The following is a 23,739-nucleotide window of genomic DNA, read 5'->3' on the forward strand; positions in this document are numbered from 1 at the left end:
TGTGTCAATGTGTAGCTTTGAAATACTCCCGAATTTCCTGCACAGAAGTGTTTTAATTGACCTATGCCTTCCTACCTTCTCCTTTGTCATTAAAATATGTGACAAAATATGCCATTGACACATTGAAGAGTTGACAGGTCCTCCTTTTGTCCATCTGAGCTTAGTGAAACCCTAGCACTGATTAGTATTTATGGCACCAACCACAAATGTGCCAGAATGAAATCTGGGAGAGGACAAGAGGTGTAAGAAAAACAGGGTTCAGAAATCAGCGCACCGAAGAGGCCTGGTAGTGCTTCTCTTACCTTCTGCAAAGCCAAGTGTCAAACCTCCAGTCAGAGCCTCTACACCTTGAACTGTCTTGGCTGTCCATTAAGTAGAGGGCCACCTTAATAAGCACTAATACAACGAAGAATTTGGTCTAATGTTATTTTCACATCTCTGGAACTGGGCATATGAACAGTCCTTTGATCTGATTATAACAAATAATTCTGTAGAACAAATCTTTATTTTTCATCAAATCTCCTATGAGGAGTGTATGTTTTCGTTAGAGTAGAGGAGAGGAGGGGTTTGGCAAATGATTTTACTCCACTATGAAGCTTAGACCATGAGCCAAACTCCATTTCCCAATAGTGTATTATTCCCCGTCTTCTAAACCCACAGGCCATGCAGTGGAAATTAAAGGAGGTAGATAGATTACATGGATAGGTTTGAATTCTGTTTAGGAGGTGGTTAGTAGAGACAGTGCCTGGGACTTCCCTCCTTCATTGGGCAAGATTTGTCCCTATTCATGCCGAGGCCTGGACAGTTACCCTTGATAGCGGGAATGGTGCTAGGGAAGAAGCCAACGCCATAGATTCTAGCTTTGTTAGTGTCTGTAATGTACTGTATGGTCTTGACAAGCTTCTTAACCTTGAGGTACAGTTTTTCAGAAGGGAGTTTATGTCACGATCTTGCTGGTCCCTCATAAATCAATATCCCTCCATCATCTGGCTTATTTTACCCTTTGAGTCATTTATTCTACAATTCTCGATCATTTCCTATATAAAAACCTTTATCAAGACTGGGCAGCAGAAAGGTATGGAGATGAAGCTATTCCTACCTTGTTTTAGACATCTGCATATTCATTGGGCAGAAGCTTTATTTTCATCTCCAAACTTAGTCTGGTGTGTGGCACGTATTATCTGCACAATGAGTGTGTGTTACGTGGACAAATAACCTGTTCTCCTACACTGGGAATTGGGATTCTAGTGGTAAATACGGTCTATCAGATTTTAACTGTAACCAAACAATTTGGAAGTCTCATGAGTTTTGGCCTAAGTTTTCAAGGTCTGCAATTGGTTTCCTATTCCACATGTGGAACCCTGAAAAATGAATTTTAACCTACTACAATTTAAATATATAGCTTTCTTGCCTAAAAATGATGTATGGCAACAGAAGCTTCACATACAGTGACTAATCAGGAATTCCATGAAAAATTTCATTCAACTGTAGAGGCTCTATTTGGAACTACTGAAAGCTATTTTAAAAATCTTTTTAAAAATATAAAAAGTATAGTTGCACAATGGCAGAACATCTTTGTACTCAAAACATTGCTGTTGAAAATTAGATAAATTTAGTATGATATTTACTACTATTTTATTTGAACTTTTTTTTTTTTTTAAAGATTTTATTGGGGAAGGGGAACAGGACTTTATTGGAGAACAGTGTGTACTTCCACGACTTTTTTCCAAGTCAAGTTGTTGTCCTTTCAGTCTTAGTTGTGGAGGGCGCAGCTCAGCTCCAGGTCCAGTTGCCGTTTTCTAGTTGCAGGGGGCGCAGCCCACCATCCCTCGCAGGACTCGAGTTGAACCAGCAACCTTGTGGTTGAAAGCCCACTGGCCCATGTGGGAATCGAATCGGCAGCCTTTGGAGTTAGGAGCACGGAGCTCCAACCTCCTGAGCCACTGGGCCGGCCCTATTTGAACTTTTTAAGTCTTAATTTATTCAGTTATTCCAACAATTTGATCAACTTGTTCAAAGATACAGTCCTTTCTGTTGCAGCAGCATATATCAGACCAGTCGTTTTGGAATCTCAGGAAATACACCTGACCATTTTAGCAAATAAGTATTTAGTGAGACATTTTTTGAAAGATATCTTGGCCCAACACTCCAAAGATAAAAACAAAACACTGAGTATCTACTAAAATGGACCTTGTAGATGAGCTGAAGAATTTCTTTTTATCCTAAACTTTTTGCTTTCTCTCTTGTTGGAAAACAATGCCTAACCTCATCATTTAGACAAAATGTCTAAAAGCCCTACAGAACACAAAACCCTATGCTTATCAGATTCTCTCAGAAGATGAGATGTTGGGTGGTAAGGTTTTCTATTGTCCCACCTCTGTTTAATTGTTCAGCTTTTTAATTGCAGAATTATTCTCTGCCCCCTCTTTTATTTTAACAGGAAACCTCCATTTTAGAGGAATATAATATCAATTGGACTCAGAAACTGGGAGCTGGAATTAGTGGTCCAGTTAGGTAAGAGACCTTTGTGCAAACTATGACAAAATTGCTCTGAAAAGGACAATTTGAAATACATCTTAAATTAGAAGCATCAGAGGTGCCAGATTTGTAAAATAGTCTTAATTTAACAAGTGGAGTTATTTATGTTAGGCTATTTCTCATTCATTTAGAAATATATTTAAATGACCAAGTCACATGGTCTGTAACAAAATCTTACAACATGTTGATCCCGTAGAGCCACCCACTGTGAGATTCGCATGTAGCCGGCCAAGGCCTTTCTTTCTTTCTCTGCCAACCTTGAGTTGATTTCACGAGGCTGGAGGCTCGGAAGCTGAGGCCTGTGAAAAGTGGGTGAGATGCTTCTCTGCCTCTCCACCTGCTAGTCGTGGGGGCACGTTTGTTCTGATGCACCGCGATATAGTCTTGATTAGAATACAATTCTCAAAGAACAAACTTGTTAAATTAGTTTTCACTGTAACATGGATAATTTCTGATTGAATTGTTTTCTCCGAATCTAGAGTCTGTGTGAAGAACTCTACCCAAGAACGATTTGCACTGAAAATTCTTTTTGATCGTCCAAAAGCTAGAAATGAGGTATGATCCTTTATTGCCTTGACTTGCCCAGATATTTGAAGTGCCTAAGGATTATTCTTTTCACAGTAAGGCAGGTTCCTGGAGAGATGCACAAAGAATTTGTTTTTTTTTTAAATCCGTACGTACCCCTTTTTCCCTATTCATGTTATTCCAAGCAACCCTGTATCTATCGGTAGTCAAGGCTGTTAGTACTGAGTCTTATTTCCTTTCAGCCACCTCTTGTTCTTTTTAATTAATATGATTCTTGTACCTTGAAGTATTCAGGTTTACTTCAGCTTTTGCTTGTTGAAAAAAATTCCTTGAAAAGTGGAGATAAAATAATACAAGGAAGGGGCTGGTGAAGTACCTTGAAAGTGTGCTGCAGGAGGATGTATTTCTAGTTTTTAAAAATAAACATTTGTTTTAAGTTATCTGGATATGGTGATGACTTGTTAATAATGTGCAGTGAAGGACTTAACTCTTTTGCTTAGAGATATATGAATAATATCCGAAATACAATGAATTATTTGCCCAGTTTTTCATTTGCCAGTAGATAGGACAGTAGAAAGTAATCTATTGTTTAGGTTTTATTCGTGGAAAGAGCATTAAGGAGGTAATCTGTGAAAAGTTTTCTTTTTGTTTTTTTAAACATCATTCCAGATGGTAAGGATTTTTTACTGTAATAGGCTTATCCCCTTGTGCCTAGTGTGGTCAGTTTTTCTGGGGGCAGGGGCGGAGTTTGGAGAGAAAATGTTGGCATTCTCTATGTACAGAAACATTTCCTCTGTTCTCTTTAAGGTACGTCTGCACATGATGTGTGCCACACACCCAAATATAGTTCAAATTATTGAAGTGTTTGCTAACAGTGTACAGTTTCCTCATGAGTCCAGCCCCAGGTAAGACTACACAGATCATCGCCACATGCCCACCTCTCCTTATGTAGGCCAAGGGATAGTGGGGTCTTCCTCTCTTATGCCCCACCCCCTTTTTCCTTCCTTCTTTCCCTGCCTACCCCCTCCCCCCCATCTCCTTTCTCTTTTTTGTCTCCTTTACGTTTTGTTTTGGGAAATTTCAAACATTTGTGAAAGCAGGGAGAATTATGTCACGAGTCCCTAGGTACCTGTCACCCAGCATCAGCAGTTATCAACTCATTGCAGTCTTATTTCATTTATACTCCGTCTGCTCTCCCGGCCCCCAATTATTCTGAGTACTTTCTTTCATTTTAAAAAAGCATATAATGTGGAATTAAAACAGATTCTATTTCAAATTAGCGAAAGGAGACCAAATATTATTCTAGGCAATGTCTTAGAGGTTGATACGGCAAAAAGCCCTTATTGCTTAGTCTGACATTCCTTTTAAAGGAAGAAGTGTTTGGCAAGCCCATTGGGTGGCATTCTAAAGTCTCTTCCAGGGAATTCAAAATTAAATAAGGTATGGTTTCTGTTGAGGGGACTAAGATATAAATCTGTCATAGCAATGTGACAGATACCAGGGCGGGGCATCCATAAAATATTTTGAACTTACAAAGGAGGAGAGCTGTTAACGGTAGGCTGGGGAGGCAGTTGTCTCACAGAGTGGTTATGTGGGGGGGCTGGGAGTTGAAGGGGTACATAGAAGTTTTTCAGATGGAGAAAGAAGACGGATTTATAAAATCAAATAGGAAATGAAATTATTATTTCTTGCAACTGTGCTCTGTTGGTGAAAGCATTTGGATAGAAGCTGGAAGCATTTATATCAAAGGATGGTAACCAAAATTCAGATTTTTTATTTTTTTACAACAGGAGTATTTTTGCTTTTATTTAGTTGCTGTATAACCCTATCCATCTATCTTTCTGGGCATGCTGTGGGCCACATGGGAAACTAGTGGAGTGGGGATGGGGAATGGAGACATGGACACACACACATAAACACACACACACACAGAATGAATAACTAAGACAGCCCAATACTCAGCCAGGTGACTTGAAATTCATGTCTTACAGAAAGTCACATTCTATTTTCAATACACTTTCAGTCTAGCTGCCCTAAAATACATATAGGAAACATGTCACTTAAAAGATCATCTATCCCGTCTTTAACATCTAGTAGTAACAAATCAACTACAATAGCTTCAAAAAGATCATTGTCTTCAAAACTTATTTTTTTACTCCTATTTTAGCTTCTTAGAAAGTATTAGGTCAGGGATGTTCCTTATGCATAATGTCCAGTTGGTAGTGACAAGGGGTCCAACTCCAAGGGGTTTGGTAGGAATAGACTTAGGAAGTAGTTACACACTTTGTAGATGAGGTATCTTTAGGTTAGCTACTTGATGTTTCAGTTTCTTTTTTTTTTTTTTTTTAACTTAACAAAATCAAATGCTTTCAAACAGGGCTCGACTCTTAATTGTAATGGAGATGATGGAAGGGGGAGAGCTATTTCACAGAATCAGCCAGCACCGGCACTTTACAGAGAAGCAAGCCAGCCAAGTAACAAAGCAGGCAAGTTAACCCCGGGTACCAATCAAACTGCCAACAATGTTGGTTAACAAGTACAATTTCATTGGGGGGGGGGGAATAAAAGAAAGCTTGAAGAAGAGCTCTATTTGATCTCTCATTGCCTGCTTTGTTATGTAATCAGAAAAGATGCCTTGACAGGAGATATGTGACCCCTTTTATACTTGGGGGGGGGGCTGTATTCTTAAGCGGTTGTCAATTGTTTATTATAGATTTAAATAAACTCTGGAAGGAAGGTAATCTTAACTTTTTTGTAGACTGTAGATATCTTTGGACATATAGCTTCCAAGCACTGCTATTGGACTTGGAGATAAAATGCTGCTGGTACCATCTGGAAGACTGTATGGTGTAAAAATATGTTCTGACAGTTGAATATAAGATACTCTTTGCTTATGAGTCACCTTTCTGTCATCAGATATCAGATTTTCATAGTATTCTAAGGTCGTTGTAATTCTGGGTTATGTCTATTTTGATATCACATTTTATTGCTAGAGAAATGATTTTTGTCACAAGCAATACTAGGAATCCAACTGGAAATAATGTCTTGAGAGGTGAAAAGCTAAACCATCAAGGCTTATCATAGTGAGGAGGCAGGCCAAGCAAGCAAGGCAAAAAAAAGCAGAAAGCATACCCATTGGTTCTTAATAAAAAATTCTTCCAAATTTTCTGTGAGCAGTTTTTGATGCCTCCCTTTTGGTTTGGAAAACCAAGAGAATCCATACTGAGAGTTGGAGGACAAGTAGAATTTGCTCTTTCTATTTAATTTTTAAAATTATACTCTGTGTTTTTTCAAATATAAATTCTAAGGGTGAGCTCTGATAGTCTTCTGCAAAACAAAACCCTTCTAATCCACCTAAACAGGCAACATTTCAACCAGTGGAATGAGCACACTGGAACATTAGATGGAAAAATCCAGTTAGCTGCTTTCCATTTTTCTTGAAGACAGAGCTTGATGTTGAGCTCCCTGGAGAGTGTAGCTCTCTTCCGAGCCAGGTGTTAGTGTCCGCTGCCCTGCTGGGGGACCCAGGCCTGCTGAAGACTGCCTGGCAGTTCTCTCTGCAGTACTTGGCACGTCGCAGATGAGTGGAAGTAGAAACATTTCATTTTCCCCATTACGCACAAGATTTAACTCAACCATCAGTTTATTCTGATAAAGAATTGTTTTATGGCTGTATTTTTCTTTTTGTCAAACAAAATACAGGTTGCAGTTAAACTAAGCTTAATTCATGTCCATTTCTTGGTACCAAAAAGTCTTACTTAATTTCTGCTTTAAAACTGAAAATCGACCACAGTCTTAATTGACTTAATTAAGCACCATTTTGAAACATCCTGAGTTCTCTAAACCAGGGGCATTAAGGAGTTAAGTCTTCTAAGATGTGGTTGCTCCATTATGTCCTTTTCCAGATAGCTTTGGCTCTACAGCACTGTCACATGTTAAACATCGCGCACAGAGACCTCAAGCCTGAGAACCTTCTCTTCAAGGATAACTCTTTGGTGAGACGCCCTGCTTTTTTCTGCCTTTTCGCACTGCCACTCGCACATAGTTCAGGAATGGGTGTGCAGGTGTGTATGTGCTTGGAGTGCTCTGAATCCATAGTGAGGAGGCTTTAGGCCACGGTGCCTCAAGCAGCTTATTTTTCTCACTTGTTCCCTTGCTAGAGGCTCAGAGAAATTATACCATACCCCTGGCATTGATAATTTTGGGTGCTACTATATATTTGTAGGACTTAAGATTTTGGATATTATTTGGAGGGACTTTAGGAGGAGGCAGGAATCTATATACTGTTATATGTTACCTTGAAAGCGTACAGTTGTATTTGCTGATAACCCTGATAAGGTGTGTTTTCTCCTCCAGCCATCCCCCCGCCCCCTGCACCTTGTCCCATGAAATAAGTCTGTCATGAAGCTGGTGTGAACAGTGAAGCAGCAGCCTGGATTGATGAGATAATGGATCAGTAGATAGAGTCGGGGGTGTTTGGCTAAGATTGTGATTTTAGTGCTGCCTATATAGGTTATGAAACAAGTGAGTGGGTAGAACGTCCTTACTTCTCTATTACTAAGAATAATTCCTCAATATGAATCATTATCTCCAGACCTGAGGACATACTACTTATAGGCCCAGGTCTCAGCCAGGAACTTATAAGAGCTCAAGGTAACATGTCTTGCGCCTGAATTTTCCTTTAATGTTTACTGAGGACTATTTCTTTTATTTCAGGATGCCCCAGTGAAGTTGTGTGATTTTGGATTTGCCAAAATTGACCAAGGTGACTTGATGACACCCCAATTCACCCCTTATTATGTAGCACCTCAGGTAAGTGTGTGCTGTTTCTGCCATGGGATGTATCACCAAGCTGCCTGACTCATGTTTATTCTATAGCACAAGTAGGCGTGTATTACAAGTGGGAAGGGGAGAACTCAGCTTCAGAAACCTACAGGCAGCTTCATTTGGTGTAGGCATTTTATTGTATTAAAATCAGCTTTATTGAGATATAACTTATATACAATAAAATACCCCTACTTGAAGTGTAGTTTGATGAGTTCTGACAAATGGATACTCATGTATGATCACCTCCACAATGAAGGCACAAAACATTTCCATCATTTCGAAAGCTGGCCGGTGTGTCTTTCCAGTCATTCTGCTCCCAACGTAACCCCCAGCCCCAGGCAACCACCTATCTGCTTTCTGTTATCATTGGTTACTTTTGCCTTTTGTAGAACTTCATAAGAATGGAATTCATGTACTTTTGTGTTTCGCTTTTGCTCAACATGTTTTTGAAATTCATCCCTGTTGCTGCATTATGTTCATTGCTGAGTGGTGTTCCAGCCAGTGACTAAGCTGTGTGTTTATCCAGTCACTGACTGATGGCCATTTGGGCTTGTTTCCCATTTTCGGCTATTATGAATAAAGCTGTTGGGAACATTCATTTACAAGTTTTGGGGGATATATTTCCCCCCTTAAGTAATATCTTTTTCCAAAATGTTTTTTTATCATTTTACATATGCACCGATAATGTATAAGAAAGAGGTGCAGTTGCTTCACATTGCTACCACCAGCTCACGTTTGTTGGTTTTGTAATCTTAGTCATCTGATAGGCATGTGGTGTTACTCCATTATGGACTTAATTACAGCATTTTCCTGACATTTCGTTAAGCATTTTTTAGACATTCAAGTATTTTTCTGCTCTTCTCTCTGCTTTTTTTTCTGTGATGCCAATTACATGTATGTTAGATCACACAGAGCACTGAAGTTCTTATCTTTTTTTGTTATTTTTTCATCCCTCTTTTCTATCTGCTTCACTTTGGCTACACTCTATTTCTAGCTTTCCAATTTCACTACTCTTTTCTTCTCCATTGTCTAATCTGTAAATTTCTTTCAGCTTTATATCATCTATTTCTCTTCCCATTTTGTTCATGTTTACCTTTTAAGTACGTCAACAAATTTAATAACCAATTTAAATCCTTGTCTGCTGATTCCATCATCTCTTTCATTTCTGAGTTTGCTTTTATTGACTGATTTTTTTCTTTTTTCCTTCCTGGTTATAGATCATAGGTCCTGATTCTGGTTCACATTTTCCTGTTTTTTTTGCATGTCTAATAATTTTTGATTGGATGTTGGATGTTGTAATATTATGTTGGTGAATGTCTGGATTTTGTTGTCATTTAAGAATATTAAGGGTTGTTTTGGCGAGCGGTTAAGTTACTTGTAGATCAGCTTGATTGTTTTGAAACTTGTTTTTAAATTCTGTCAGGCTACTCTAGATTAGACTTTACTCTGGGGCTACTTTAGCCCAATTATCCAGATGAAACATTTCTGGGTCCTCTTGAAGGCCTCAGTTGTTCAAAAAGGCCTCCTCTGGCTAGTTGGACCTCAAATATCTCCTCGACTTCTGTGAACTGGGAATTATTCAGCTTTCAGCTCCCCAGTGGTCATTCTAGGACCTGATAGCTTCCCTGGCTTCACAGAGTCTTGCTTTACTTTGTGCAGCGTACTATTTATCCAAAGACTCAAAGGGATCCTTACACAGATTTTTGTGAACCTTCGCAGAGTCAGTACTCTGCCCTACAAATTTCAACTATGCTGCTGAACTCCGTGAGCCTCCTGTGCCCCCTTTCCCTGCACTGCATTCCGGAAAGTGCCTCTCGGCAGATCCTGGGGCTCACCACATATACTTGTAATATCTCTCAGGGTTCACTGACCTGAACTGCTTATTGTTCAATGTCAGAAAACAGTTATTTCTTATATTTTGCCCAGTATTCTAGTTGCATGTGGGGGGAATGCAAGTCATACTGGTAAATCCATCATGGCCAGAGTATCGTTTGTTTTTTAAATAGCTGGTGCTTATTCTTTTTAAGATTTGTTTTACAAAAGAAACTGTCTTTACAAAGAAACTGTTTTATTGAGGTTTAATTGATATATGATAAACTATACATAATTAAATCACATAATTTGTAAGTTTTGACATAAATATATATACTCATTACCACAATATAACCATCACCACAATCAAGGTAGTGAACATATCTGTCACCCCCAAAAGTTTTATTGTGCCCTTTCAGTAATCCTTCCTTGTCTCTATCCCCTCATTCCCAAGCAAACACTGATCTTCTTTCTGTGATTATAGATTAGTTTTCATTTTCTGTAGATTTTTACATAAAGTAGCACATCATATATTAATTTCTTTTTGGATGTTTTCTTTCACTCAGCGCAATTGCTTTAAGATGTATCCATGTTGTTGCACATATCCATAGTTTTTGTTTTACTGCTGAGAAGTATTCCATCATGTGGATATACCATGGTTTGTTTATCCGTTCATCTATTGATGGGCGTGTGGGTTATTTTCAGTTTTTGACTATTACAAATAAAGCTCTTATAACCATTTCTGTACAAGTTTTGTATAGACATTTATTTCCTTTTCTCTTGGGTAAATATCTAGAAGTAGAATGGCTAGATCATATGGTAGATGTGTTTAACTTATTTAGAAACTGTTTTCCAAAGTGGTTGTACAATTTAACATTTCCATCAGTAGTGTATGAAAGTTTCAGGTCCTCCACATTTGTACCAGCATTTGGTATGGACAATCTTTTTAATTTTAGCCACTTTAGTAAGTATGTACTGGTAATTTCATTGTGGTTTTAATTTGCATTTCCCTAGCAACAAATGATGTTGAGCATCTTTTTCATGGTGTTTCTTTGCCCTCTGTATATTTTCTTTGGTGAAGTGTCTGTTCACATTTTTTTCCATTTTAAAAAAATCAGTTTGTGTATTTTCTTGGTGCGGAATTTGAGAGTTCTTTATATATTTTGGATGTAAGTCCTTTATCAGGTATATGCTTTGGAAAGATTTTCTTTCTAGTCTGTCGTTTATCTTTTCATTCTCTTAATAGTGTCTCTTGAAGAGTAGAAGATTTTAGTTTTGGTGAGGACCAATTTATCAATTTAAAAAAGTTTTTTATGGAGTCTATTTTTGGTTTTCTATGTAAAAAAATCTTTGTCTAACTCAGGATCACAAAGACTTTCTCCTACAGGTTTTATAGTTTTAGGTTTTTACATTAAGGTCTATGATCCATTTGACTTAATTTTTATATAATGTGTGAGGCATGGATCCAAGTTCATTTTTTAGCATTTGGATATCTAGTTGTTCTATCACCATTTGTTGAAATGGCTTTTTCTCCACTACATTGCTTTTGAGTCTTTGTTAAAAATTAGTTCGGTGTATCTGTGTGTGTTTTTAGATTTTCTGTTCTGTTCCATTGATCTCTGTCTCTCTTTACACTAATATCATACTGTCCTGATTATTACAGCTTTATAATAATTCTTGAAAGAAGGTAGTATTAGCCCTCCAACTTTTTTTTCCCTCATAGTTGTTTTGGCTATTCTAATTTCTTTGCATTTCTATATGAACTTTAGAATCAGCTATTGATTTCCACTAAGAGCCTGCTGTTATTTTGATGAGGGTTGTTTTAGAGGTATGGTTCAATATAGGAGCACAGACATCTAACAATATTGAGTCTTCCGACCCATGAGCAAGCTATATTGCTCCATTTATTTTTGTCTTTCGTTTTGCTTAGCAGTATTTGTGTAGTTTTCAGTGTACTGGTCTTTCACATCTTTTGTTAGATTTGTCCTTAATATTTTTTATTCTGTCATAAATGGCATTTTCCTTTTCACGTTTAATTAATTCACTTTATTCTTCTTGTGCAAAAACACTGTTTGGTGTCCACAGCTGGAACCTGGGTCCTGTGCATGGGGGCTCTGGTGTGGGTCTTTATGAGATGGTCAGTGAATTCCTGATACGGAGCCTTGGTGAGCAGTCTCTTTGCAGAGGTCAGGGGAAGATAAGCTGTAGGTCTTAGAGATAGCATTGAAGGTGGCCTTGGAAAAGTTGTCCCTGGTGGCAGTGCAGCCCATGTCCGGGGTGTAACAGTTGTCAGTACTGGCCATCAGGAGCAGCTTTGTAGGCACGGGGGCCAAGACAGTAGCAGTGGGTCTGGGTGTGAGAATGGAGTATACAGGACAGAGCCGCAGCACCCTGTCACCTCACAAGGAGCTATGTGGGGTTTGTTAGTCTTACTCCCCCAGGAGTCCCACTGCACAGGACAGTGGAGAGCTTAGCCAGGGTGCCGGCCCCATGGATGGCAGTGGTTACCTCCTTAGAGCATTTAACATCCACACCTACAGGACTGTTACAGTCCCTGGCGGCGACAAGTACCATAAACCTGAGCTGCTGGCCAGTACCGGTCTGCTTTTACACAGGCAGAAGGGACATCCCCAGGAGAAAGTCAGTGATCTTAGATGCCTCGATGGGCAGAAAGAAGATATGTCTCCTCCAGGGCCTTGATCTTAATGTTCTTGACTGGACAAACACTGATAAATTGCTGGTTGTAAGAGGGGGAAAAGGTTTTTGAAAATACTGTGTTTATGTGGAGTTTTTTTGACTGTTGTCTTTCTAGAGTCTACCCTTTTCAGCCTCCCAGCAGCAGTCTGTCTGAAATTGTGTGTCACTGGTGTGATTTTCAATAAGTGTGCCCTTTGGTTTGACTCTGACAGGTACTAGAGGCACAGAGAAGGCATCAGAAGGAGAAATCTGGCATCATACCTACCTCGCCAACGCCCTACACTTACAACAAGGTAGGGGAAGAGATACTTATCTTCACCCCTTGGGTGTACCCTCTCTTCTGTGAGGTGTTGTGGCCCTCTGGGAATGTGGCTAATTCCATTCTTATCCCTTATATTCCTGTCCAAATGGCTGCAAGCAGCCACACACACACAATAGTATTAGGTTGGTGCAAAAGTAATTGCAGTTTTTGTAATTATTTTTAACCTTTTAAACCACAGTTACTTTTGCACCAACCTAATATTTGGAATTCAAGTTTTTGTCTGATGAAATAAGATTCTAGCCAATTTAGGTTTTGCTGGAGGAACCAAGGGCTATGGTCACCTGTAGGGTATTTATTAGGAAACAGTGCATTCCTGTGATATATTATTTCCCAGTATTAATTTTCTTTTCTTTCTGTTCCTTTTTGTGCATCCAGTGACCACATTTAAAAGACAGGATTGTCCTTTTTTGAGGTGAAGGCTATTTCTGAGAACATTCCATAGCCATTTATAGTACCGTTCTTTCTTACCCCATAAAATACCCAACTTGGAATAGTGTCTAGTACACGTCACAAGTGCCCCTAAGCATTACCTGGTACCATCACAGTTGTTACTCTGTAGCCTACACGTCAAACCTCTCTGTTCTAAAGCAAGAGTTAGGCCCTCTTGAAACAGGTCCTGGAGTTGCTGAATAGATCAGGAAAAAATGATGCTGCTTGGGGACTCAAGGCTGGATTTAGATGACACAAGGAGCTGAGAATGGTAAAAAGGCAGTAGGCCAGCTCTTCTTAGGTCCCACACTTTCGAGGGCCCCACATAGTCCTAACACACACGCGCACACACGGTCCTCTGCCACTCAGGTCCCTGCACTTAACACTGGTATAGCGTGACCAGAACCTTCAACATCTGCTTTCATGATTAACACTGTTTGGTCCCCAAGTAATCACTGTTCCACAGGTTCTTGCCTTTTAAACGCAGACTATGGGCAGCTGGCCCCTATGTACTGAGGTCTGAGGGCTATGCTGATCTGAGTCTGTGAGTCAAACTGCTTCCTTCTTGCTTCCCAGGGCGAGCAGAAGTTGGGTAGCAGAAGCACTTAGGTAACATATTAATTTACTTGCTAAAATCTTCTCAGCATGAATGCAATGGATTCATGTGTGGTATGTTATTTCCCGGTATTATTTTTCTTCTCTTCCTGTTTCATTTTGTGAATCTACTGGTGCTCATGAATTAGCATGGCATTCATAAAAATTACCCACTCCAGATGAATAATGTTGAAATGATAAATAGTTCATATTACTTTTGAATGTGTATATATGTTGGTCTAGATATGATCTTTATATTGGCAATTAAGTGAGCACTGAATACTACATTTACAAATAATTTTTATACAATTTTTTAATAAAAATATGTAATGAGATATAATTAAACATTTGAAAATAAATACATCAACCTCAATTTAAAAAAAGAAAAAAAAGAGGCAGTATACCAGGAAACTTGCTCTAGCTCTAGCACTACTGAGCTGCTTTTGGTTAGGTTAGGTTGGTTAGATTTTGGTTAGGTCACTTACTTTCACTCTTGACAAATGATCTTAGAGAAGAACAGAGCTCTGTAGTATCAGTTTCCTCATGTGTAAAGTGAGGGATTTGAACTATTTTCAAGATTCCTTTTCACCTCTATAATTTTATCATTATGTTCTACAGCGTGGGTCATGTCATCCACAGACATCCATTAGTCTGATGCCAAAACATGGGTGAGAGTAGCTGAGACACCCCATTTTCCAGGCTTCTCTCAGAGCATCTCAGAAATGCTTTTCCTGCTTTTCCTGGTCTTCTCTCTCATGCCTTTCTTTGATCTGTGTCAAATTGCTTTGGGCCTTTATAAAATGACTTGTGTTGTATTACGGTGTCAGCCTACCTGTATGTTACCTGCTCTGTTCCTGCACCCACAACCCTGCCCCGGTTGACAAAGTATATGTTTCACAACCAACTGGCTTCTATCTGTTACCCCTCTGGCTGGGGACAGTATCCTGCATCTGTACCCAAGGATCAAAATGCAGCTTGGGCCAAAGTCCTGACAACTAAAGTGACTGTTTACTTTGCCCCAGACTGGCCTTGTATGCTAGTGTGTATATATGTAATGTTGGCGGCATATTAAAAATATGGAGTGTAAGGTTTATTCTCCTAAGACTCCCTGAAACTTTTCCAGTCTCTATTAAGTGATTCCTTGGAGATATCAGCCTGTGTACATCTGGACCAGGCCTGGGGCTTTTATTTTGGAGCTGTGCCTCTGTGATGAATGACCATTTTCTTTTTGCTTTCAGAGCTGTGATCTGTGGTCCCTAGGAGTGATTATCTACGTGATGTTGTGCGGATACCCCCCTTTTTACTCCAGACACCACAGTCGGACTATCCCAAAGGATATGCGGAGAAAGATCATGACAGGCAGTTTTGAGTTCCCAGAGGAAGAGTGGAGCCAGATCTCAGAGATGGCCAAAGATGTTGTGAGGAAGTGAGTCCCCGGGTCCCTGGGCAGGGAGACCAGGGAGGCGTTAACATGGCAGAGCAAAAGGGAATGTTGGGTAGGAAAAGTCATTTGTTTCCCAGGCATGCTCCTTCCTGTCTGGCATCACAGAAATCTTATCCCTGGAGCCTGAGATGAGAGTTCTCAGTGTCCACACCTCAGTGAAAAGGGAGCCTTGCTCTTTCTGGTAGCCAGTGCCTCTGGGAGCAGTAATACAGGACCTGAAATGATGACCCACCCTGGTGTGTCCTCTTCGTGTAAGGCAGTCATTTGGAACAGACATGATGCCGGGAACTGAACTAGGGTGCAAAGGTGACAGTGATGCTTCTGGCTTTTCATTCCTTGGCTGCTATGGGAGTATATGATTGAGGGTGTGGGGCCTGGACCCCACCTTCCAGCCTTCTCACTGCTGGTTGGTTGCTCTGATATATTATGATGGGAAGATTTAGAATTGGGGCTAGTGAGTAGATGACGGAGAGTTAACATTCAGAGTCCTTTGGTACCTGGAGTAGGTAAAAAGTCAGACCTAAATTTGAGGTACATTTACTTTTTTTGCTCACCTGTGTAGGAGGCTCAGCTGCCTGGGATTTGGGCAGTGTTCTGGTATTCATACTGCTGGGTTTCACTGAGCAATTTCTCCTTCTTTGGTTTCAGTTTCTTCATCTGTAACATGATGAAGATGGGCATTAAAGGGGATGCGCCTGGGAACTGTCTCCTGACAGCACAGCCATTTCTCTGTGGAGATTCCTCCCTTTCAAAAGGGAGCTTAATCTGTTGGTTAGGGGTCTATGTGTATACAAAGTGGGACTAGTTTCTAAAACACACAAGTGAAAGTGTTTTAGGAGGGTGGAGGCACTGTTGAGATCATCTGTCTTCCCATGCTGTAGTCTCACCTGCCTAAACAAAACATTAGTTTCCTCTGAGTAGTTTTCTGCCAGTTCTGTAGGATATATTTTCTGTCCCTAGAGCAACATTATCTTCTTTCAGGCTTGGGATTCTTTTCTTTAATTAACCTTTTCTTTAGCTCCCGAAGCTTTTTGTTCAGAATGAGCCAGAACTTTGCAGAGAACCTGCAAGAGCAAGTAGGACTATTGTCTGACCCTGACATTTGGGATGGGAGGATATGTAGTTGGAAGGAGATGCCGCAAATAGCCCAAGGAAAATGCTGAGGTGAGCTAGGAATTGCATCAGCATGAATGGATGACATGTAAAGAAGCAGGATGAGAGCACCACATTAGGCTTACAAGGAAATGCCATCGCCTTCTCAGACTCTAGATGTTTAGCTTTCTATGTCTCTGGAGTAAACGGTTCATTTCTTACCACATGGTAACATCCTGGATTTTTAGAACCTCCAGACCCTTTGACTAACTCGATAGCCTGTCAGCCAAAAGAGCACTCTTAGTCCATTAGTCCTGGAAACATCAATATGGAGATTAAAGGTTACAGGAACTCCACGCCATATGTAGGGTTATCTTATTGAACCCAGAACTCAGTCTGAAGTGTCACTGGACTAAGTCTTTTCCTACCACTCTGGTCTTACTTTGTCTAGTACAGAGAAGAAGGACCACCTATGGACACAGTGAGGGACTAGAACCCCACCCCTGCCCTGCAGGTGGCAAGCCTGGGCCTGTAGGAGCTGACAAAGTCAGAAGCTAGAGCTGATTAGAGCCAGACCCAGGACCTTCCTGACCTTCTGGAAGCAACTGTGCGTGGCAGCCCTCTTGGCCCTTTCTTCACAGGCTCTTGAAGGTGAAACCAGAGGAAAGACTCACCATCGAGGGAGTGTTGGACCACCCCTGGCTAAACTCAACAGAGGCCCTGGATAACGTGCTACCTTCTGCTCAGCTGATGATGGATAAGGTTTTGAATGACACTTTTTTTTGTTAGCTAAAAAGGCTGTGTTGAGAAGGAATGCTGGGACTCAACTCAGTGCGGGGTTACAGACAAAACAATGCAGAGCATGCAGTCATTCCCAGAGAATCATCTCTGGTTTCCTGAAAATCAGGATCAGAAATAAAGAGCTTCTTTCTATAAAAGACCAGATCACAGCCCAGTAAAAATACACTAAAGGAACACAACACTCAAAGGAGGACCGTCCCTATGACCATCAGTAGGAAAAACGGCCTGGCTTCATTCATGGGAAGTCGGTGAACAGGTGTGGCAGGGCCAGGCTTTGAAAGTAGATAGGGATATAGTCTTAGGATGTTATTGAGAGGCCATTGTAGATTCCTGTGAAGAGATTTGCCACAGGGAAGGTATGGGATGGTCAGACAGACTTGCAGGCTTGCCAACCTAGGACGTCTGCAGTAATCAAGAAGCTGACGGGTGACTCTAGGAGCAGAGAAGTAGTGATGGATGAATAAGTAGGCTCAGTACTCTTGAAGACAAATTTCTACAATTTTTGGTGACTAGGTATAAGGGGGCAAGGGTTGGCACATCTGGTGATACCATCGACAAACAGGGAAATCAGGAATGAGGCTGGTTTGAGTGAAGGGAGTCTCATAGGTTTTATATAAAGTGGCAGATGGACACGTGAATGAGATGTGTGGTGTGGAACCAGAGTGTGGCCAGGAGGCAAAGGCACAGACTTGAATGTTACCGGCTTAGAAGGGATGGTGTTGAAGTGTGACAAAGAATAAGCTAATAGGAAAAGAGAATGCTAAGACCTCCTGTAGTTTAGCTGGAATGTGGAAGAGAAAGGCAAGCTGGAAGGAACCGAGTTCTCTGCCATCCTGATTTGTATACAGTTATCTTCTGAATTAAATATGCCTATTAGTCCAAAAATGGGTTGGTCAATCCAAAATACAGAGGGATTACTTAGATCTTCTGGTCATCAGCACATGTGGGTTACAATGTAGCTTCTTCAAGATCTTGGAAATGAAGAAATAATTGCCTTCTGTAGTTATTTTAAAGTTAGTGCATAATGAAGCCAAGTATGGATAAGCAGAATCTTAATAAGAAAGACTGGCTCTTGGGCCTGTAAGATGAAACTGCAACATGACAGTATATTCCTATTTTTAACGAATGCTGTGGTCATGATGTGGGTTGGTCAGCTTTGGAAGTATAGAAAAATGGCCACATATGCAGATGTTGAATAGTGTCCATCTAAGCCCTGCCTAGGAGATGGAGACTGAGTTTACGACCTTATGATCCCCTCTTTCTGGCTGAGCCATCACTAATGAAGAGACAGATGTGAGGGTCCGGAGGAGTACAGTGAGGGCCAGCTATTAAAGTTCCTGTAAATGAGTCTGAACTCTTCCTTATCTCACATGTGCTGACCAAGGAGCTACGTTTTTAAATGGTCAAATTTGATTGTTGAAATTTAAATACAGAGATATATAAAATAAAAAGCAAAAGTTCCCTTTCATTTCCTTGCCTCAATCTCACCCCCTAGAGGTGAGGTAATCTATGGCTTGATGTATCCTTCCTAATCTTTTTCTGGGGACACACACACACACACACACACACACACACACACACACACAGAGTTTGTCTTTTTTTAAAATACGAAAACGGGATCATCTCATCCTTACCAAACTTTCTGTTGTGTATTTGCCACCCCTCATTGGTCTGCCCATAGTGAGCACCTACTGGTCATAAAGACAGACTTCAAGAGTTTCTACACTTCATGATGGTTACTTCTCATTGTAAATTAATTGACTGGCTTATAGCTCAGTTCTTGAGGGTCTGCCACGCTCACAGTGTGAAATGGTTGGGGTTCTGAGCCGGTAGGGCTGAGGTGCTATCTACACTGTGGGGGCGGTGAGTAAATGCCAGCCTGGGAGGTGTCTCCGGCTGTAGCCTGCCTGCCTGTTCCCTGGTGGACATGTGTGCCTTTCTTTACACTTGCTCTTGCCAGTGACTTGTTAGCATTGATTACTTGCATTTCCGTGTCCGCCCCGCCCCCAGCAGGGAAGAAGGGCTAGTATTCCCTGGGCCCTGCTGATCCCCGGGGAAGAATCCTCTGCTTGATCTAAATTTGTATACAGCCAGCATAAGAGTGAAATTGCCCTCTTTGAGCTCCTTTCCACTCTTAGATTGGCTTTGTGGGTGCGCAGACATGAATGGGAGAAACTGACAACAATGTTTGCATGCAGGCTGTGGTTGCAGGAATCCAGCAGGCCCATGCAGAGCAGCTGGCCAACATGCGAATCCAGGACCTGAAAGTCAGCCTCAAGCCCCTGCACTCTGTGAACAACCCTATTCTGAGGAAGAGGAAGTTACTTGGGTAACTGAGCTTATTTAGTTGGTTCTCCTTCGTGGCTGAAGTGGCTCAGTGTAGACTTTGGAAAGGTCAGCCAGGGGTCTGTCCTTCTTTTGCTTCTTAAGAGGATGGAAGGGAGAAGCTCTTTAAATAGTGTCAGAAACAGACAATAGTTTAGTGGTTACCAGAGGGTAAGGGGGATCAAATATATGGTGATGGAAGGAGAACTGAGTCTGGGTGGTGAGCACACAATGGGATTTATAGGTGATATAATACAGAATTGTACACCTGAAATTATGTAATTTCATTAACAATTGTCACCCCAATAAATAAATTTAAAAAAAAATAGTGTCAGAAATTGGAGATATTCTATAGTTATTTGTCTGTAAAAATCTGTTGCCTTATGCTTAGAGCTAATATCTGTTGGGTTTGGGGTCTCACCTTGTTTTTACTTTTCTCCCAAACTTTTAAAGCACCAAGCCAAAGGATGGTGTTTATATCCACGACCGTGAGAATGGAGCCGAGGATTCAAATGTTGCCTTGGAAAAGCTCCGAGATGTGATTGCTCAGTGTATTCTCCCCCAGGCTGGTAAAGGTCACACCATTTACGAATGCTATGTGTGTGTTTGTGTGCGCGCATGTGCATGTGGCATAAGGAGTGGTTTAAATTTGAGGTTGTCTGTTTCATCTTTGTGTGTAAAAAAATAACTACATTAATATTGTTTGTGCCCACTAAAAAGAGTGGACGGTAGGAACTCAAAAATGTGGTAAGTTCTACCCTTCCTTAGGTTTTCTGTGAAATTTCTAATTTAGGTTTAATTGCCAATGTCCGGTACAGCATGTAATTTTATATTTTCTTAGTTTGTTAGTGAGGGCATGGGATGGAGAATGGGAAATGGGGACAGGGTCAGGAAACTTCATTTCCAGAGCCTTTATTAACTGTGAATAGAGAATACCCCCCAAGGTCAGAAGTGGCCCCTGCTGCTACTCATGTCATGGGTAGAGTGTGATGTAAGCGTGGATTCTTTTGAGTGTGAGCTTGCTTTTAGGATGTTATTTCTCCCCTCGGCAGGGGGTGATGGACTTTCCTCAGCAGATGCAGGAGATGCTTCAAGTAATAGGCCAGAAAACGGTTAGGTTGACCTGTCGTCCTAGCTTCCTTGCATTTTAAAAGAACTCACATAGTTTATGTCACATAGACTTCCAGAGTAAGAAATGAGAAATGAGCTTAGGAGAAAGAAGGGAGCCTACCCAGCCTTTTCTCCCTCCCTTCTTGGTCTCTTAGGTTCACCAGAAACCTAAGCTGTTTTTGCTCAGCAGTAGAGTCTGACACTGCCTGGTTCCCATCCCCCAGTGCTAAGACCCTGAGGCCATCAGAGGATTTGTACCAGGCCACCAGAGGTTGTACCAGGAGAAGAGTTCAAAGACCATAAGTGGTCTGTGTATAGTGTAGGGTGACAATAGTATCTGGTAAAGTTTACACTTCTCAACAAGTTGAACAACATGTCCTTCCATCTGTGACACTAAAGTCCCAGGAGCCTGCAGAGAAGTGCAACTACTTCTTCATCTTTATCAATAGGAGAGAACGAAGATGAGAAGCTGAATGAAGTAATGCAAGAGGCTTGGAAGTATAACCGGGAATGCAAACTCCTAAGAGATACTCTGCAAAGCTTCAGCTGGAATGGTAGGAGCCTTATCACTCCTTTCCCCGGGAATGCAGGAAAGGGATTATGTTTAGAACATGTAGACTATCTGGGGGCTGACCTGGGGCTATTTTCAGGTGACATGAGGCTGAAAAGTGAGCGGAGTGTTTTGGAACAAGGGTTAGCCCTATATTAACTGTCCAGGCTCTCTGGACATCTGGCCCTTTCACTTATTTTCCACAGTTCAAATAAATTATGTGTTGCAGATTCAACAGTAGAGCCCCTGTCACACACAGGTTGGGCAAAATCCCCTCAGATCTCAGATCTCTCTCAAATACCTGAGCTGTTCCCCAGATCATTCAGGAGCAGTATACTCCAAAGGGGAGAAAGGGCAAAATACCCAGAAGTCCGCCTTGCTAAGCTTAGAGAAGAGTTGTTTCACTAAAGAGGAGAGAGTTTTCCAAGTCTGCTGCTTGTTTTTTTCCCCCCCCAGGCAAACAAGGTAGAGTTATATTTCTTGAACTGCTTGTTTGTACTGTCTTTCTAGTTTAGTGGCGTAAACTAGACTTAAGATACAGGATGGTTGGGGAAGGGAGTAAACTCTTTGACTTCATTGCCTGGCGTGGCTCTTGGCCATGAGAAATCCAAAGTGCTGGCCTGGTCATTCCCATTCTTGGAAAAGATTAGCTTCCCTAGGGTTTTGTTTTGTTTTTTTTCTTTAATATTTTGAAATACCAGTACAGAAAAGAAAATGAAGCCTGCACTTTTAATGAATTTTCACAAAGTGAACACTCCCCTGTAACAGCACCCAGAACATGCAGTGGAACATAGGCCCTTTTCTAATCACTACCTCCTTCCCCGAGGGGTAATTATGATCCTGATTGCTAGCATTATAATTTTGCCTGGTTTCATATTTTATGTAAATGGATCAGACAAGTCTGTGTTCTTTTGTGTCTGGCTTACTTTAGTTAACTTTATATTTGTGAGAGTCAGCCATATAGTTGTGTGTAGCAGCAAATCATTCTCATTGTCCATATATTCTCAATATATATTTCTCTCTCATATTTATATATACCATATATATGTATCTACATATACATAAACACATACACATATAATGTACATATACATATACGTATATATATTCTGTTGAATGGACATGTGGGTTGTCTCCCAGTTTTGGTAATGAAGAAAAGAGCAGCTATGAATGCTCGTGTATATATCTTTTGATAAATATTTTGATGACCTGATTTCTCACATATCTAGGATTGGCATTGCTGGTTGATGGGGGTTTTCATCTGTTTAGCTTTAGTAGATACTGCCACTAGTTTTCAAAGCGGTTGTACTGGTGATACTTCTACTAGCAGTATTTGAGGGTTCTAGTTATTCTGCCTCCATACCAACATTTGCTATTGTCTTTTTTATTTTAGTCATTCTGGTTAGTATGTACTAACATTGCAGTGTAATTTTACTTTGCCTTTCCCTAACAACTGATGAGCTTGAGCACTTTAAAAATGTTTATTGGCCATTTAGATTTACTTGTTTGTGAAGTGCCTTTTCTGTTGAGTTATATCCTTCTTAGAGATGTGTAGGAGTTCTTCATATATTGTGTATATGAGTCCTTTGTCAGCATACCTATAACAAAGATCCTTCTCTTCATGGTTTCCTTCTTTGCTGTTGTAGTGAATATTGGATTTTTACTGCCAGGTGAATAGAACTTCTCGATTGTTTCCTGTAAAATGGGGGATCTGAACTGCTTTTGATCAGTGTTAGGGATGGTTAGTCCATTGGTGAGGGTGAATTTGACACTGGTAAGGTATATCTTATTGGGTCCCGATCACGAATCTGTGACCTCCCAAATGGTTTGGAGATTGACCTTTTTCTTTTTTGGGTTTCAGGTCGTGGATTCACAGATAAGGTAGATCGATTAAAACTGGCAGAAATTGTGAAGCAGGTGATCGAAGAGCAAACCACGTCCCATGAATCCCAATGACAGCTTCAGACTTTGTTTTTTTACAATTTGAAAAATTCTTTAATGTATAAAGTAATTTTTATGTAAATTAATAAATCATAATTTCATTTTCACATTGCTTAAAGATGCTGTATAGATTTAGATACAGTATTTACTAATAGTATAATTCATTTGTTTGTTTATAAGAAAAGCTCAGTTCCTAGAGACATGCTATTACTTTAGGACTGTTTAGTCATATGTTTGTAAGATGACAGATGATATTGTCAAGCAAGATTGTTTTATTTGTAATAAAGTATACAAAAACCATTTGCCAGTGGTAGACAAAGGACCAACTATACTGATCTTTCTGCTTAGTAAACAGTTGAATCAAATACTGTGGAATTTGGTTTCAGTTGCCCTGTGTATTTACTTTCTGCACCACTGGTAGATTAGCTCTGGTGCCAAGAAATTTTTGTGGATCCATGTTGCAGACTACCTGCTGAAATTCACAGGATGCCATCTACCATGACGGAAGAGGCAGGGAGTTGAGTCTTCATTTCTCTTGTCCCTAATTCCCAAGAGAAAAGTGGTAAAATTTCTTTTTTGTCTTATTTGTTTAAAAGGTACTGGTGTGTTTCTTAAATCTGATGGATTCTCTTTTGAGTTTATTCTTTCATGTTTAATCAAAGCTTCGGTTTCCTTCTCCCTGAGAGCCTACTTTGTTCTCCCTCCTTCTCTGCAGCCTTCCCCAGCTGCATT

General features: G+C 40.5%; 2 protein-coding genes across 5 annotated transcripts in view; one reads left to right on the top strand and one right to left on the bottom strand.

The window, feature by feature from the left end:
* MAPKAPK5 (MAPK activated protein kinase 5) overlaps positions 1 to 23,372 on the top strand; it is a 28,084-nt gene extending 4,712 nt beyond the window's left edge. The window contains exons 2-14 of one of the 3 annotated variants that reach the window (XM_081036922.1): positions 2,441 to 2,514; positions 3,018 to 3,093; positions 3,871 to 3,968; positions 5,441 to 5,549; positions 6,969 to 7,058; positions 7,780 to 7,875; positions 12,612 to 12,692; positions 14,983 to 15,170; positions 16,922 to 17,042; positions 19,280 to 19,410; positions 19,860 to 19,975; positions 20,966 to 21,070; positions 22,928 to 23,372. In XM_081036922.1, coding sequence (XP_080893048.1) covers positions 2,441 to 2,514; positions 3,018 to 3,093; positions 3,871 to 3,968; positions 5,441 to 5,549; positions 6,969 to 7,058; positions 7,780 to 7,875; positions 12,612 to 12,692; positions 14,983 to 15,170; positions 16,922 to 17,042; positions 19,280 to 19,410; positions 19,860 to 19,975; positions 20,966 to 21,070; positions 22,928 to 23,022 — 1,380 coding nt within the window. In that variant the 3' untranslated portion in view covers positions 23,023 to 23,372. Of the gene's footprint in view, positions 1 to 2,440; positions 2,515 to 3,017; positions 3,094 to 3,870; positions 3,969 to 5,440; positions 5,550 to 6,968; positions 7,059 to 7,779; positions 7,876 to 12,611; positions 12,693 to 14,982; positions 15,171 to 16,921; positions 17,043 to 19,279; positions 19,411 to 19,859; positions 19,982 to 20,965; positions 21,071 to 22,927 lie in introns of all 3 variants that reach the window. The other 2 variants (XM_081036921.1, XM_081036923.1) reach the window with 2 other exon arrangements.
* TMEM116 (transmembrane protein 116) overlaps positions 1 to 23,739 on the bottom strand; it is a 108,026-nt gene that overhangs the window by 4,320 nt on the left and 79,967 nt on the right. The window contains exons 11-12 of one of the 2 annotated variants that reach the window (XM_081036927.1): positions 15,743 to 15,845; positions 14,047 to 15,186 (exon numbers count right to left, since the gene is read on the bottom strand). In XM_081036927.1, coding sequence (XP_080893053.1) covers positions 15,756 to 15,845 — 90 coding nt within the window. In that variant the 3' untranslated portion in view covers positions 14,047 to 15,186; positions 15,743 to 15,755. Of the gene's footprint in view, positions 1 to 14,046; positions 15,187 to 15,742; positions 15,846 to 23,739 lie in introns of those variants that run through there. The other variant, XM_081036928.1, reaches the window with a different exon arrangement.

The sequence above is a fragment of the Rhinolophus hipposideros genome (assembly GCF_964194185.1).
Source record: "Rhinolophus hipposideros genome assembly, chromosome: 24".
Lineage (NCBI taxonomy): Eukaryota > Metazoa > Chordata > Mammalia > Chiroptera > Rhinolophidae > Rhinolophus > Rhinolophus hipposideros.